At 46.1% G+C, this 15000-nt stretch overlaps 1 protein-coding gene across 2 annotated transcripts in view; it reads left to right on the top strand.

Annotated features, from left to right (window-relative positions):
- sema6a (sema domain, transmembrane domain (TM), and cytoplasmic domain, (semaphorin) 6A) overlaps nt 1-15000 on the top strand; it is a 150561-nt gene that overhangs the window by 119071 nt on the left and 16490 nt on the right. For both annotated transcript variants that reach the window (XM_063194808.1, XM_063194809.1), the window contains exon 18: nt 7749-7907. In XM_063194808.1, coding sequence (XP_063050878.1) covers nt 7749-7907 — 159 coding nt within the window. The remainder of the gene's footprint in view (nt 1-7748; nt 7908-15000) is intronic.

Genomic DNA, 15000 nt, shown 5'->3' on the forward strand with positions numbered 1-15000 from the left:
GTTTTCTCATGGTCAGTCTTTTAACAGTTCTACGATTGTTCAGATTGTGTTTGGTATTTTACCGTGTTTAGCGTGTGTACTGTTACTGTGCACTAGCGTTATCCACCCTTAAAGTGATACCGTCCCATTTTTGGAAATACACCTCCCCAAGAGTTAAATAATAGGGTTTTACCGTTCTCCTGTACTTTCAACCGTTCTCTGATTACGGCAGTGCAAATGTTACCTCCAAATGTTAGCCGCCAGCTGGTCTCATAGGATTCAATGTTAACTGCTAGCTTGGAGGTAAAATTTGCACTGCCATACCCAGAGAATGGTTGGAAGTACAGGGGAACGGTACAACTCTATTATTTAACTAAAGGGGAGGTGTAAAATAAACTTATTTCCAAAAATGGGACAGAATCACTTTAAGGTTAGCCCAGACTTATGGCCCTGTATTTCATTCCTCCACCTCCATCCAACAGCCCCACCCCACCACCCCACACCACCCCCAACCCCAACTCCAACACACACACACACACACACACACACACACACACACACACACACACACACACACACACACACACACACACACACACACACACACACACACACACACACACACACAGAGAGACACACACACGCACACACACACAGGGTTCAAGGTGCAATTGTTATTTTAATCTCTGTTGGGGACAAGGACTAGCCCACCTTCATAGAGATGAATGATGTTCAGAATCTTACAATGAGCAAGAGCCCATACATCAGAGGAAAACCCACCAACATGTTATTAGACTACAACACTGTATATCTACACTTGTTTCAGAAGGTCACAATATACAAAATATCGTAAATATTATTTGCAAATCGGGGGGAAACTTGATCTGGGTCCTGTAATCTGTCTTTGGCTGACCACCCACACCCTGTGGGGCTCGAGAACTCGCCATATTGATGGGCTGTGACCTTTCTCTTCCCTAATTGGCTGGCTTCTGGAGTAGTTAATAAGGGGGTTGTTAAATCCGAGTGTGGGGGGTCTCCCAATCCTAATGACAGGGAGCCAGGACTGGGAGGGGGGTTGTTGGAGTGTGTGTGGATTGAAGTCGAGCAGTGACCAACGCCCTGGGCATCTTAAGGGGATTAGTGCCGAGACACATGGTGCAGTAACGCCTGCTCCATGCTTCTTTGTAATCGATGCCTTGCCTAGCGTTGCTGTGTAGAATTTGCAAACCTCCATACTGGCACCTTGACACAAACACACCTGCATCAACTTAAATGTCAACATGAGTGATGCCCTTTTCAGCAGCTAATAGAACATTTGAAATGTCTTCCAAGCTACAGCCAACAGGAAGGGTTGCATCAGCATGGACAATTAATCTGTGGTGTTTTGTTCTTGTTGAAGGGTAGCCGGCTGAAAAAGTCCAGATAAAACTTGCTAGTTTCCCTAACATCGGGTCAGAGCTGACTGTCTCTCTGTAGAAAAGATGAAACATCTCCAAAAAAAGAAGTCCTGTTGTTTACAACTAAACTTGTTTGACCACTGTGACTTTGATGAATCAGACTCTTCACAAACACTTCACCCTTGTCTGTGGCCCCATGTTACCTCTCAGTGTGGAACTGCAAAACCTCAGAATGTTATTTCTTTGATGGGGCAGTGCAGAGGCAGCCTTTGAACTGTGTCTGAAATTGCTGTTGAACTACTCCCATCTCAGCCCCCTTGAGCGCTCACTGTTTTTCCTTTTCTCTCACTCTCCTCGTTTCTTCACCACCACCACCACCCACCCACACGCTGCATTGAGCACTGACTGCGAAATGCTAAGTGTTTACATTTCCAAATGGACCCCGTAGTCGCCCATTTATTCTAGATTAGTTTTCACGATAAAGCCGCTTGGGTTCTGTTTGAAGAATAAAGCAGATTGATTTAATGTTGAGTCATCAGTCATTTCGAGCGCGCTGGAAGGCGTTCAAGTGGTGCATTTGGCCCTGCTCCGCTGTTCCGAGGCAGACACTGCGCAGGGGCACAAATGTGTTGCGGGAGAAATCGAGTTTCACACATGGCATGCATCAGTAGCTACAGTAGCATGCTCTCCTCTCAGCCTTCCTGTTATGTGCAACAGACTGAACGGAGGCATGGTGCTGCTCACTGATCATGAAATTATCTGATGTCCTCATGAGATAGTTTGGGGGGGGGGGCAGTGGTGTAGTCTACTTTTTTATGGTGGGTATACTGTATATTTGAGATTGTTTTGAAGTGGGTATACTGTATATATTTGTGCTATTCAAAACAATGGATCAATCAATTTTAAGTGGGTATACTGAAATCCCTGAAATTAAGAAGTGGGTATACTCGCGTTCTACATAGACTACACCACTGGGGGGTGGGGGGGGGGGGGGGGGGGGGGCGGGGGGGGGGGGGGGGAGGTGGGGGGGGGGGGGGGGGTGGTGGTGGGGGTTACAAAGACAGAAAGATTCAGAGTGAGATAGCTAGTATATACTGTAGTATACGAAGGGTTTTGTTGCAAAACGGTGTATCCACCATTTTTGACTGTTACATGTTATTATTTGAAATCACTGTTCAGAGGTCTTATCACCTTTATTTGTATGAATTCTTGCCATTCAAATATTTTGGGAACATACTTTTTAAACCTATTTAAAATGCATATCGCAATTCAATGGAATTCCCAATACAAAATGTCAATTTCCCAACATTCTACAAAATGGAGATACACCGTTTTGCAACGCAACACTTCATATGAAGAATACACATAATTCATATATCCTTGCGTTCCTCTCCCTCGCTTTCCCTTCTGCTGTGGTCCTAACCCCCATGCCCTCATTTATGCACATGCACACCATCTGATAGACACGGGTCTCTATCCCTATCTCCCCAGCCCATACTGTACACTTACGCTACACTCTTGCTTACACCGTCTCTCTCTCTCTCTCTCTCTCTCTCTCTCTCTCTCTCTCTCTCTCTCTCTCTCTCTCTCTCTCTCTCTCTCTCTCTCTCTCTCTCTCTCTCTCTCTCTCTCTCCCCTCCCTTCCTCCTTTCCTCTATTTAACTTCTAAAAGGGATCAGTAAAGTGGTCTGTGCGTTGGAAGGGGATTTTAAGCTATTATGATTATCATGGCACGGCGGCTACTCCAGCGTGCAGCCTGCGTCTCCCCTCGGCATGTGTGTCAAGGGGAGGCGAGAGCAGAGAGAGCAGAGAGAGCAGAGAGGAGGCAGAGAGGAGGCAGAGAGCCACTGTCCCTTTGGCTACAGAGGGGATGAATTATAAAATAGCCCTGTCACACTAATCTGTCCGCCTGCGGCTCATTGTTAAATAAATCATTTTAATGATGGTGGCAGAGAGAGAGCGAGTAAAAGAGAGTGAGTAAGAGAGAGAGAGAGTAAGAGAGAGAGAGCGATCTACAGAACGAGAGAGAGAGAGACAGAGAGAGAGAGAGAGAGAGAGAGAGAGAGAGAGAGAGAGAGAGAGAGAGAGAGAGAGACTGGGGTGGGAGAGATGGCTGGTGTGGTATGGTGTGGTTTGGTGTGGTGTGACGTGAGGTGGAGTGGTGGGGTGGGGTGTTGTGGGGTGGGGTGGGGTGTGGTGGGGTGTTGTGTGGTTAATGCCGTTCGGTCGACTGCGATGGAGGCTGTGGCAGCCACTAATGTGTCTCCTTCCACTACACAGGCTCAAGGGTTGTTATTTTTGTTTTGCTTTTCATATTTCATCGTTACTTTAGCCAGAGGATGGTGACAGTAGGTGTTAATTACTGTACTGGGTGGATCTTAGTAATGGTGGAGGGGGTGTTTAGTTGGGGAGGCCAGGGGAAATAGGTCACACACACCTACGCATGCCACTGTGTCACCAGACACACATATGGTCACATTAATATTAATTACTGAAAATGAGGAATAAGCATAGTCTACTTACTTATTGTATAACCGATATGCCTTTGTGCTTATATGTTTTATACAACCAAATTGCCAGTACAATGCTATTCCTGTATAAAGTATTGTTTGATACGTCAACAATAACCTCCTTTGAGGTCACCGGGTGGTAACTCTTGAAGTGTTCATTGTAGTACTTGAATGGTCCTGGCAATGTGGTTGTTGTGTGTTGTGTGCAAGCAGAAGGGGGGGGGGGGGGGGGGGGGGGGGGGGGGGGGGGGGGGTGGGGGGGGGGGGGGGTGAGGAGAGAGAGAGGGGGCAGGTGAAAGTAGGTCATACCGTACAACACATACAATGTCAGGCTGTCACCACCAGGACCCGTGGATGCCAGATTCCCCAGGACACAAGCTGGCTGTCACATTAATTATTCCTTCGTTATCGCTCAAAAGAGCCAGGCTAACTAACACACCCACCCTGGGCCTTTTGTCATCCCCCCCTTTTCCTTTGACTTCTCCTCTCGCAACTTTACACGGTAAAAACTAACCATGGAAAGTGCACAGGCGGAAGGGATCTTTGTTTGATTTCCACCATCACTTCAAACACCTCCAGATAAGCACAATACAGTATTTTTACATTACATTATATTGCATTTGGCGGACGCTTTACAACCAAAGCGACTTTCAAAAGAGGACATAATCAAGCCAACATCAAAAGCAAATACAAGGTGCACAGGAAATATACAGAACAACAAGTGCAGTTGGAAAGAGGGGTTAGGTTTTTTTTGTTGTTGTTGTTGTTCTTTTTAAATTAATAAAGAGTACACACACAGCACACACACACACAGCACACACACACAAACACAAACACACACACACACACACACCCTCAAACTATAAACTAATATACGCTAAACACCATGTCAAGAGTCTGCCCTGGGGCTAGGCCAGCTCAAGCATTAGTTTAGTAGCTCCTCTCGAAAGAGGAAGGTCTTTACTTGTTTCTTGAAGGTTGCAAGAGATGAGCTTAGTCTTGCTGCACATCTCTTGCAACCTTCAAGAAACAAGTAAAGACCTTCCTCTTTCGAGAGGAGCTACTAAACTAATGCTTGAGCTGGCCTAGCCCCAGGGCAGACTCTTGACACAATACACAATACACGAGTGAACGGTTTTTCAGTTTTGTCTCCCCTTTCTCTATTTTCATTTCTCCTCACATAACATTCGGATGTGAACAATCAATCATGGTTCAAGCAAACAAATCAAGGCAACCTGTTTCATGAAAGCGGGTGTTGTCCTACTACAACCTCATCCTTGCCTGAAGTGCCCCCCTGAGCCATAATTTGGGACTTGGTCTTTGGACTTGGGTTGCAGGTTGGAGTCCCTCTCTTACCATTAGGAAGAATGCGTGTGTGGGCAGTCATGGGTGAGCGGTTAGGGCGTCAGACTTGCATCCCAGAGGTTGCCGGTTCGACTCCCGACCCGCCAGGTTGGTGGGGGGAGTAATCAACCAGTGCTCTCCCCCATCCTCCTCCATGACTGAGGTACCCTGAACATGGTACCGTCCCACCGCACTGCTCCCCATGGGGCGCCACTGAGGGCTGCCCCCTTGCACGGGTGAGGCATAAATGCAATTTCGTTGTGTGCAGTGTGCAGTGTTCACTTGTGTGCTGTGGAGTGCTGTGTCACAATGACAATGGGAGTTGGAGTTTCCCAATGGGCTTTCTTTCTTTCTTTCGTGTGGTTTCCCTACACAGGTGTAAGGCACCTAATGCCACATTGCTCCAGGTTCTGTAACCGATATACCCTGTAAATAACTGTCACTCTGGATAAAAGTGTTAACAACGCGTAATGTAGTATATTACAATGTAACCCTGCCTCCCCTCCAGGGCCTGTAACCAATACCCTGTACCTGAAATAAGTAGAAGCTGCTTTAGATGAAAGCATCCGCTTCAAGGTGTAATGTAGTGTGGTATTGATGCTGTTATCATGTACTGGTGTTGTGGGTGTGCTGTGACTGTCAGGTGAACCTACCTGGCTCTTTTGTGTCATGGTCGGAGCACATGTTTAGTACACGTTAGGTACCCCACAGGCATAGTTTCGTTACAATTGGTTTTCTAGTATTAGGGCATTGAGTAGGACCAACATAAAGTTCTGTGTAGTAGTATGTCATATATTTGTGTTTGGTTAGTTTTATATGTTTTACATGAAATATTTTTGTGAGAAACTGACAAAGGTGACTTTTATTTAGTTGGTCACCATCCAAACAAACCAATGCAAGCAGGCAAACAAACTGTTACACGTTGTTTAAACGTGGATAAAATGCAAGGATGGTTAAGTCACTTCTTTCGCTAAGGAGGCATGTATTGAAAGGCCTACCAAGCCTCAGCAGAAAGGAAAAACACACACAGGCCTGGAAAAAATGATGAAGACCACAAATTATGAGGTGGTGGTCTCCAAATTTTATCCAGACTTGTCTTATGACTGGCCAAACAAACAGACTCTGTTTTTGGTAACTTGGTAACCCACAAAAGACCAGGATCTATAGTTACCAGTATTTCCTAAGGAATGGGAAATAATGAGACAAAAGAAATGGGAGAAAGAAATATCCATTCCTGGGAGATCTGTAGGAGTCCCTTACCATTAGTTATTCAGCCACATTCACCAATGACTACTCCTCTTCAAGTATGATAAAAAAATATATTAAAAAGTGGGTCCATAAAATGATTGACGTATGTGTGTGCTTTAGACGATGACCATAGATAGACTATGTCATTAACCCAATTTGGGCGTAGACCGTGTGTGTGTGTGTGTGTGTGTGTGTGTGTGTGTGTGTGTGTGTGTGTGTGTGTGTGTGTGTGTGTGTGTGTGTGTGTGTGTGTGTGTGTGTGTGTGTGTAATACGTGACAGAGAATGTGCTCATCGAACGGGACACACAGCAAAGGAAACTTTGCCGAAACTTGTCCGGGCTGATCTTTGTGAAGTTTCAGTTCAGGTTAATTGTGTGTATGGTAACACTTTATTTTAGGGATACATCTATTAGCACTAATACATACAATGTTAATGCCTGCATAAGTAACTTGTAAGGCATGCACTAAGTAAACGCTAAGGCCTACTAGGTCCTTACTAAGGTTAAATTGGTAAGAAATCCCTTATTGTGCATGAACAAGACATTTGCGAATACATGCCTAACAAATGTTTGATTTTGCTTTGTACATGCCTTACAAGTTACTTATACAGGGGCTTTGTATGTATTAGTGCTAATAGATGTATCCCTAAAATAAACAGTTACCGTGTGTATGTAGAGTATGGAACTGTGTGCGATAATTCATATCCGAGTGCAATAATAAAGACGAAAAAAGTTCAGAAAATGATCGATGAGTGCATGACTTACAACAAACTATGTAGTATATGCCCAATGGCCACAGTTTGTCAGCAGTCTAACGTGGGCATATTCCCAAGTGTATGTGAGTATGTAGGAGGGTGTGACATACAGTAGGCATACCCACCTTACAGTATTTTATGCCCGTAGACTATATCATCGGCCTACTTTGGGTATAGTTGTTGTTGTTGTTGTGTGTGTGTGTGTGTGTGTGTGTGTGTGTGTGTGTGTGTGTGTGTGTGTGTGTGTGTGTGTGTGTGTGTGTGTGTGTGTGTGTGTGTGTGTGTGTGTGTGTGTGTGTGCACGCGTGTTTGCGCATGTGTGTGTGTGTGTGTCTGTCTGTGTGCGTGTGTGCGTGCATGCGTGTGTGTGTGTGTGCGTGTGTGTGTGCTTGTGCGTTTGCGTGTGTGTGTGCTTGTGTGTTTACGTTTGCGTGTGTGTGTGTGTGTTTGCGTGTGTGACTGTGCGCACTGTACGTGAGTGACTGTGTGTTTGTAACGTGTCCTGTGTCCATCAGGCGGCCCCACCCTCCCCATGCTCACCACCGCCCTGGCCCCCGCTGCCGGACCGCTGGGCCGAGGGGGGATGGTCCGCGCGGCGCCGGCCGAGGAGGAGCTGGATAAGACGGACCCCTACATGGCCGTGGCCCCCTCTCAGACACAGCAGGACTCCATTGGTAAGCCTTGGAAATGGAGGACGGAGGATGATGGAGGTCCATTATTATACACAGCACTGTCTTGCCTGTCCAGGGGTTTACAGTAGAGTGCACGTTTCCAACCCAGATATGGCAATCACGGCTTCAGAAAGTTAAAAAGAAATAACCCTGTCATGTACGTAATTGGTCCAACTTTTTATTGAACCTGACTCTAATGAGCACATGGTCGTAAAACGAGAAAGGGTTTTTACTTCCTGAAGCTGAGATTAACACCGCTGCTTTCAACACCTCCAGATGACAAGAATACAGCAATGGGCAACCTGAATTGAGAGCATAATACACTCCGCAAAATGAACCATTACAACAGCTTGAAACGTGAAGTAAACATGTCGCACGTTGGATCTCTTTTCACTTTGGTTTAACTTGCAATGAATGTAACAAACGTTCATTGTGTGGTTAAGTTACACCAATTAAAAAAAAACGTCCTACTTGCAGCTGCTTGCCCTGTTTCAATGCAGCTCTCACAGTGTAATACTACAGTCCGACTGTATACAGGCCATTCCACCATGACTCCTCTACCTGTGTGAGGGGCTGAGCTGGTTAAAATTAGATGATTTATTTATTAAATGTTTTTTTAGAAGAAGATACCGCACACTCTTGTCCATCGTGCTGCAATTTATTTAGAAAACAACGTTTCGGCCCGTATGGCCTTTCTCAAGTTTTTACACAAGCAAAATGAAGACACCCCTTAAAAATTGTCCTCTAGTTGTTTTTATTAAATGACCTGAACGAATACACAGGTCGCTATGCTGCGTTGATGTTAAACGTAGAGAGTCGGAGTTAGCACTCGCACTCGAGCTCACAGGTGTTTTGCTTCCCAATGTGCCGCTACTAAAGTCAGGTTGCCCATCTCTGGCAGCACACACTGTCCCTCCCCCACCACCAACTGCTGTCGCCACAAATGCAAACAAATTGGTCGCCAGCGACGTGACGGCGGGAGATTTATTAGATATCAGTCAGTAATGTTCCCCTGGGATAGAGGAGGGGGTGGCGGGGGGTGATATGGAGAGCCGTTACGGTGTCCGAGCGGGGAGGAGGATGGCCACTGTGGTTATTTCAGCGGAAGCCGGCCTCGGCCATTTAATCATCAAGCGCGGTCATAACATTGACATTGAATACCCCCGCACCCCCACCCGCACCCGCGCCGCTTTGTTTTGTGTTGTCTTTTTTCTCCTCACTCTTAACGTGGCGACGGTCGGTCTCTTCAAGGTCGGCGCCTTGCTCGGCTATTATGTGTAAAAGGCACAAATCTTTATCCGTCAGCGAGTGATCTCAACCGTGCCATAAAAGCTGGATAACCATTACGGATCGTATTGAACTCGCTCCCGTGTCATCGAGGAACACATCGTTAGAGGAAGTCGATGCGGAAAACAGCGGCCTAAGCTGCTATTGATTGTTAGTCAATAGGCCGGCCGACTGGTATGTTAATGGGAGACTAATAGGCCTTTAACACTGATAAGATGTAAATAACGTCACGGTGTTAGAGGGTGTGTGGAAGACAATATGACCCTTAATGCTATTGGCAGCCAAATGTCAAAAATGTCACGGATACCAACGTGAGGCTGGCTAGGCGCTGTTCTGCACCTGGCTGTAACACCTGTGTTATAAATGTATCAAAATTATAAATGTATATCTTTCTTTCCCTTTCAATGCTAAAAATGTAAAACAATGGAATTCTCTACCTTCACTTAGTTGACCGTGTTAAAATAGAAACACTGTATGAGAAGCCACAATGCCAATAACCCGACACTAATCTGTGCCAATGAGCAGACAGACGGATGAGTAATAAAAAAAAATATTTTGTGCGGTGATGCAGCTGTTGGACAGTGTGTGTCGTCACTGGAAGGGCTTGCTGTGCACCTGTGAACCTGGACGGGCAATTATGGTGACAGAGGATGCTGAAACGCATGAGGCTTCACTGCGCTCTTTACCTGTGTCTTCCAGAACCACAACAACATCACTGTGATAGCAAGACACAGGCAACTAGCTCACATAGGAGAAAACTAAAACGCAGCTTCTTTTTTTACCCTCTCTTGTGAGTGTTATTATTATTTCTCTGTGTTTGTTGCCATGATTTTGAGTTGGGTTATTTTTCCCTGTCTGATATGCCGCTTCTTTTTCAGCGTGTGGAAGGCTCTAAAATCTCTCAACAGTGTTGTGCGTGTCGTGTGTGTTTTTGTCTGTGTGTGTGTTGCTGTGTGAAGTAGTGCCTTTTGTTTGTTTGAGCGTTGTTTCTGTTGCTTGCTGTGTTTGCATGGCCGCCAGAGCTCCTGCTGCTGCTGTTGTCCGAGTGGCTGTTTCCACGTAGCTGGATATTTTTATATGTGGATATTTTTTTCTCCTGTTTGCATTATTTTTGCATTGTGGTTTTGACCTTGCGTTTCCACGTAGCAGATATTTAAAATCCAGGTATAAAAAGCAGGAGAAAAAAATATCCTATTTAGGGGGCTAAAACGCATTTGTTACAATTTTATTTATTTTATTTTATTTTTATCCACATGTTGCGTTTACACCTAAACAGGAGAAAAAAATACCCTGCTAAAAAAATATCCTGCTACGTGGAAACGGCACCTGAGTGGCTGTTTGCTGCTTTTCGCTGCTGCCTCCACCTGTGCTGCTCCTCTGCTAATGCGCAGGTCCACGCTCTTCCTCGTTTGCCACACTCTGCTTTTCAGTTGCATCAGCTATAGCAGCCCTCTTCACGGCCTCATCTACAGTACCCCGACCACCACCACCACACACCACCCCTCACTTCCCTTTGGCTCTGCCCTGTCCTCCGCACCTCATCTCCTCCCTCTCCCTTCTCCTCCTCTCGCTTTTTTCTCCTCGTCTTCTTCCCCTCTCAGCTGCTCTCCACCATCTTATCACAGGTTCTATCCTGTCTCCTCTCCAATCCTTTGTCTGGCTTCCTGTCCGGTTTTGTTACTGTACGGTACGCTCCCCCTGCCTTGCTCCCTCCTCTTACCTCCGCTCGCCTTCTTTCCTGTCTGTGCTTCTCTTTGAGCTGCTCTGCTTTTCTCTTCTCTTCTCTTCTCTTCTCCTCTCGTCTCTCTTTTCTATTCTGTCATATTATGTTCACCTTTCTTCACCTCTTTTCCCATCTGCCTTTCTACTTTTCTCTTCCTGCCTTGCTGAGGCTCCTTCCCCCTCTTTGCTGTTTCCCGGTCTACTTTTCTCTGCTTGTCGTCTCTAGTCCATTCTTTTCTGTTGTCTTCACCCCCCTTTCTCTCTTCTCCACTTCTCCCATCGTGCCCCACTTTCCCTGTTGCTCCTATCCTTTTCATCTTGTTTGCTACTCCAACATCTTCCTTATTTCTTCAAACAAAAATCCTCCATTTCCTTTCCTTTTCTCCTCTGTCCTCTTTTCTTTCCGTTCGTCTTCCAATCTCGTCCTTCTCATTCATTCCCTTTGCTCTTGCCCTGTTTTGCCTTCTTTTGTGCGCTTGCCTGAGTGTGTCATCAATGTACTTGAAAAACAACAGGCCTGCATGTGTTTGGGTAAAAGAGAGATAGAGAGACAACGAGAGAAACAGAGAGAGACAGACAGAGAGAGAGAGAGACAGAGACAGAGACAGAGACAGAGACAGAGACAGAGACAGAGACAGAGACAGAGACAGAGACAGAGAGGAACAAGAGTTGGTGTGAACTTCAGTGTACGTAGACTCATTAACTGATTGTCCATGATCTTACAGATTCCTTTTTAAGTTCCTTGTTTTATTGAGGGACCTAAAAAACATAGCAGCATGCACACAGGACAGTTAGATGCTTGCGGATAGTTTGAGCTGGTTGCCTTGTTGTTTGTGTGCAGCCAAGTGGCAGAAATATACCCACACGCTGAAGCATACGGAGAACATTATGCACAGAACACTGTGAATTTGGCTGGAAATAGAGCATTTGTCAGGGGTGGATGGTTTAGACAGGAAGAGTAGACATGCATCTATTTGGAATGTGTGTGCACCACATAAACACGGGCCCATTTCCACTTGCATGTCTAAGTTGAAGGTACATTTATGTATGAATGCATTTTTTGACGGATGGCTGGATGGATGGATGGATGGATGGATTTATAGATGGATAGATAGATGGATAGATAGATGGATGGATAGATAGATAGATAGATAGATAGATAGATAGATAGATAGATAGATAGATAGATAGATAGATAGATAGATAGATAGATAGATAGATAGATAGATAGATAGATAGATAGAGCAAGCATGTTGTGCCGCCTGCTTTTCCACAACAGTACATTGGAGAGGCATTTCTTCCTCCCTCCCTCCCGCTGCCTGTCTTGTGCCTTATCTCTCTGTGTGAGATCCCACCTCTCCATCCACCTCCCTCCTCCCTCTCTCTCTCACTCCCGCCGCCCCTCTCATCCTCCCTTCCATTACACCCCCCCATCCCTACCATCTGCTGCCATAGTGAGAACGAGAAGCCTCCTCCTTCTCTCCTCTCCTCCTCCTCCTCTCCTCCGCCTCCAGAAAACCCCTTTCATCCTCAGAGATGGAACGTTCCAAGGCTGTACCTTTGACTGTGTGTAGTAGTAGTAGTAGTAGCAGTGCAAGCACATTACTAACCCTCCTCTTTTACTTGATGGAGCAGTGTTGTCCCTTTTTTAGACCCTTCCTCCTCAACCCACACCAGAGCCACCTATCCACCCTCCCCCCCTGCACCCGCTCCTCCTCCTCCTCCGGAATGGACCTGTGTCTAGTGGAAGCAAATTACTAACCCCAGATATGGAGTGTCCTCGTCGTCATGTCGCGCACCCACGCCGTGATGGAAAACCTACCGCTAACCCACCTCGTCTTAGTGCCTATTGGTGTCTGGGGGCTGAATTGTGTTCCCCCCACAGCCCCACCTCACTGCCCCCTGCCCCCTGCGCCACACCCCACCCCACCCCACCCTATTCTTCTCCACCAGAACCTTGGCCCCTTTATTCGCCGGCTCAAAGACATCTCTGTTTTGTTTCTCTTATTTATGGATTCAATTAGAAAAGAGATGTAGAGAGAGGGAGAGAGAGAAACAGCATCCGGAAGAGAGGGAGGTAAGGCACTAGCAGCAGGGATGGCTGTTATTCTACCTCTATTTCTCTCTGTTCACTCTGCAGGTCCCTTTCTCTTCACCTCCCCCCCCTCCCTCTCACCTCTCTCTCACCTCGGTAGCTTGGTGTGCATTGCTCTCGCACCCTGTATCCTAGTGGAAGATTCATGGGTATTTTGGTGGGAATGTTGCCGACTGAAGTGCCCTCACCAGAGAGGCGAACCCAGGTTAGACAGGGCCATCACTTCTCACTGGGCCTCTATTACCGCCTCAATTTTGTTGTCATATTTTAAGTTGTTTTTCAGGTTTTGAAATTAAACTAGTGGCTGTTGCATTTCAAAACGGAAGCACGAGGAAGTCAAAATTATTTCAGCCCATGCGGAGAGAAATAAATGTTGTTTTGAAACTGTATAAATGAACTTAAGTATGTGAAGGTAACTTACGGGGGGCTGGGGGCTACAGAGGCACCCCAATCTCAGCAGACAAAGGACTCCGTGAGGACATCGCTTTTCATGGCCCTGCCAGTATAAAAATTGGAGTCTGCAATGACGATTTCAGCTCTTCTTTCGCTACACTACCATTGGCTTTGATGTAAAAATGGTTGCAGGGACTATGTTGCGGAGCGCGATATCAGATAACAGCTTTCCTGCAGGGTTCTGACACACCCCTCGGAGGGAAAAGACGCTTTTGTTTCCCCTCACTGTTCTTGGTCATAACCGGAGAGTGAGCCTGTGGTGAGATTTCGGGGTAATGAGATTTTAATTAACGACACGGTTACACGGTTCCTAATGCACGCCGTTAGTGCCGTCGTTCATGGCAAATTTCATCTCTTTATTCACGGCCCTTGATGGGAGTCTTTTAAAAACCCTGGGAGTTCGGAGACAGTGTCATTTTGAAAAGGGAACATTCATACAGTAGACAGTTATCAGCACCAGAATATGGTGGCACAGACACCCCTTCAGAGACTGAAGCACACACACACACACACACACACACACACACACACACACACACACACACACACACACACACACACACACACACACACACACACACACACACACACACACACACACCATTTAAAAAAAATATATATCTGTCTGCTATGGTGTTGCAGATCTAGTAGCATTCATGGAAAAATTGAAACGCCACAAACATGGTGTTTGATTGCATTCTCAAAGATCAATATTGTGGGCTGTTGCCTTGAGATAGGCCTGACTTTCATAGGTTTCAAGAAGTGTTTTTTTTTGTCTGTTCCAGGAATATTCGAGCCTGTAGTGGCGCAACATTCTGTCGACAATTAGCCCCTTTTTAATGTTTAGCAGCACTTGTGGCCCTGCACTATAAATCGGCCTTTAAACAGCTGGAATGTCGCCTGTGAATCATCACGCTTTTGTGTTTGTTGCTCCCCGTGCAACAAAAGGAGCATTCAGGCAGCCACCACCCGCCGACCCCTGACCTCATTACACCAGTCAGTGCACATTACGACAGACTTTGGTGTTAGAACATATGGCGGGCGTGTGGTGGTGTTATGGTGCCCGGGCATAATGTTGGTGGTGGTGGTGGTGGTGGTGGAGATGGCGGTGCCCAGGAGGCCTGCCTGCCTGCCTGCCTGCCTGTGATATATTTCTGACTGGTTAACCCTTTGAGGAGTAAGGAATTTCTAGAGGTTCTTCTAGAATTTTACTTGAACACTCTACAGCTCCTATAGACGTCTGTGTTAAAAAGCTCGCAAAGACATTATGACATCATAATGAGAACTCAAAATTTGGGCAAAATTCCAATCACATATTTGTGATGGTACTAGAATGATCCAGGGCTGTGGTATACGTAAATGCCACCTCATCAAGCCTCTACAATGCACAATGGAAGGGATATAGCCATTGACCATTCATTGTCCTTTGACTGGACCCTTTCACTTTAGGGCAGGGTCACTCGCCATCATACAGGGGCGTGTGTTTAGCTTGCAGGTGACGGGCACATGGTTTGAAATGTAGAACTATTGATTCTTCAT

This window comes from Engraulis encrasicolus, chromosome 3 (genome assembly GCF_034702125.1).
Source record: "Engraulis encrasicolus isolate BLACKSEA-1 chromosome 3, IST_EnEncr_1.0, whole genome shotgun sequence".
NCBI lineage: Eukaryota > Metazoa > Chordata > Actinopteri > Clupeiformes > Engraulidae > Engraulis > Engraulis encrasicolus.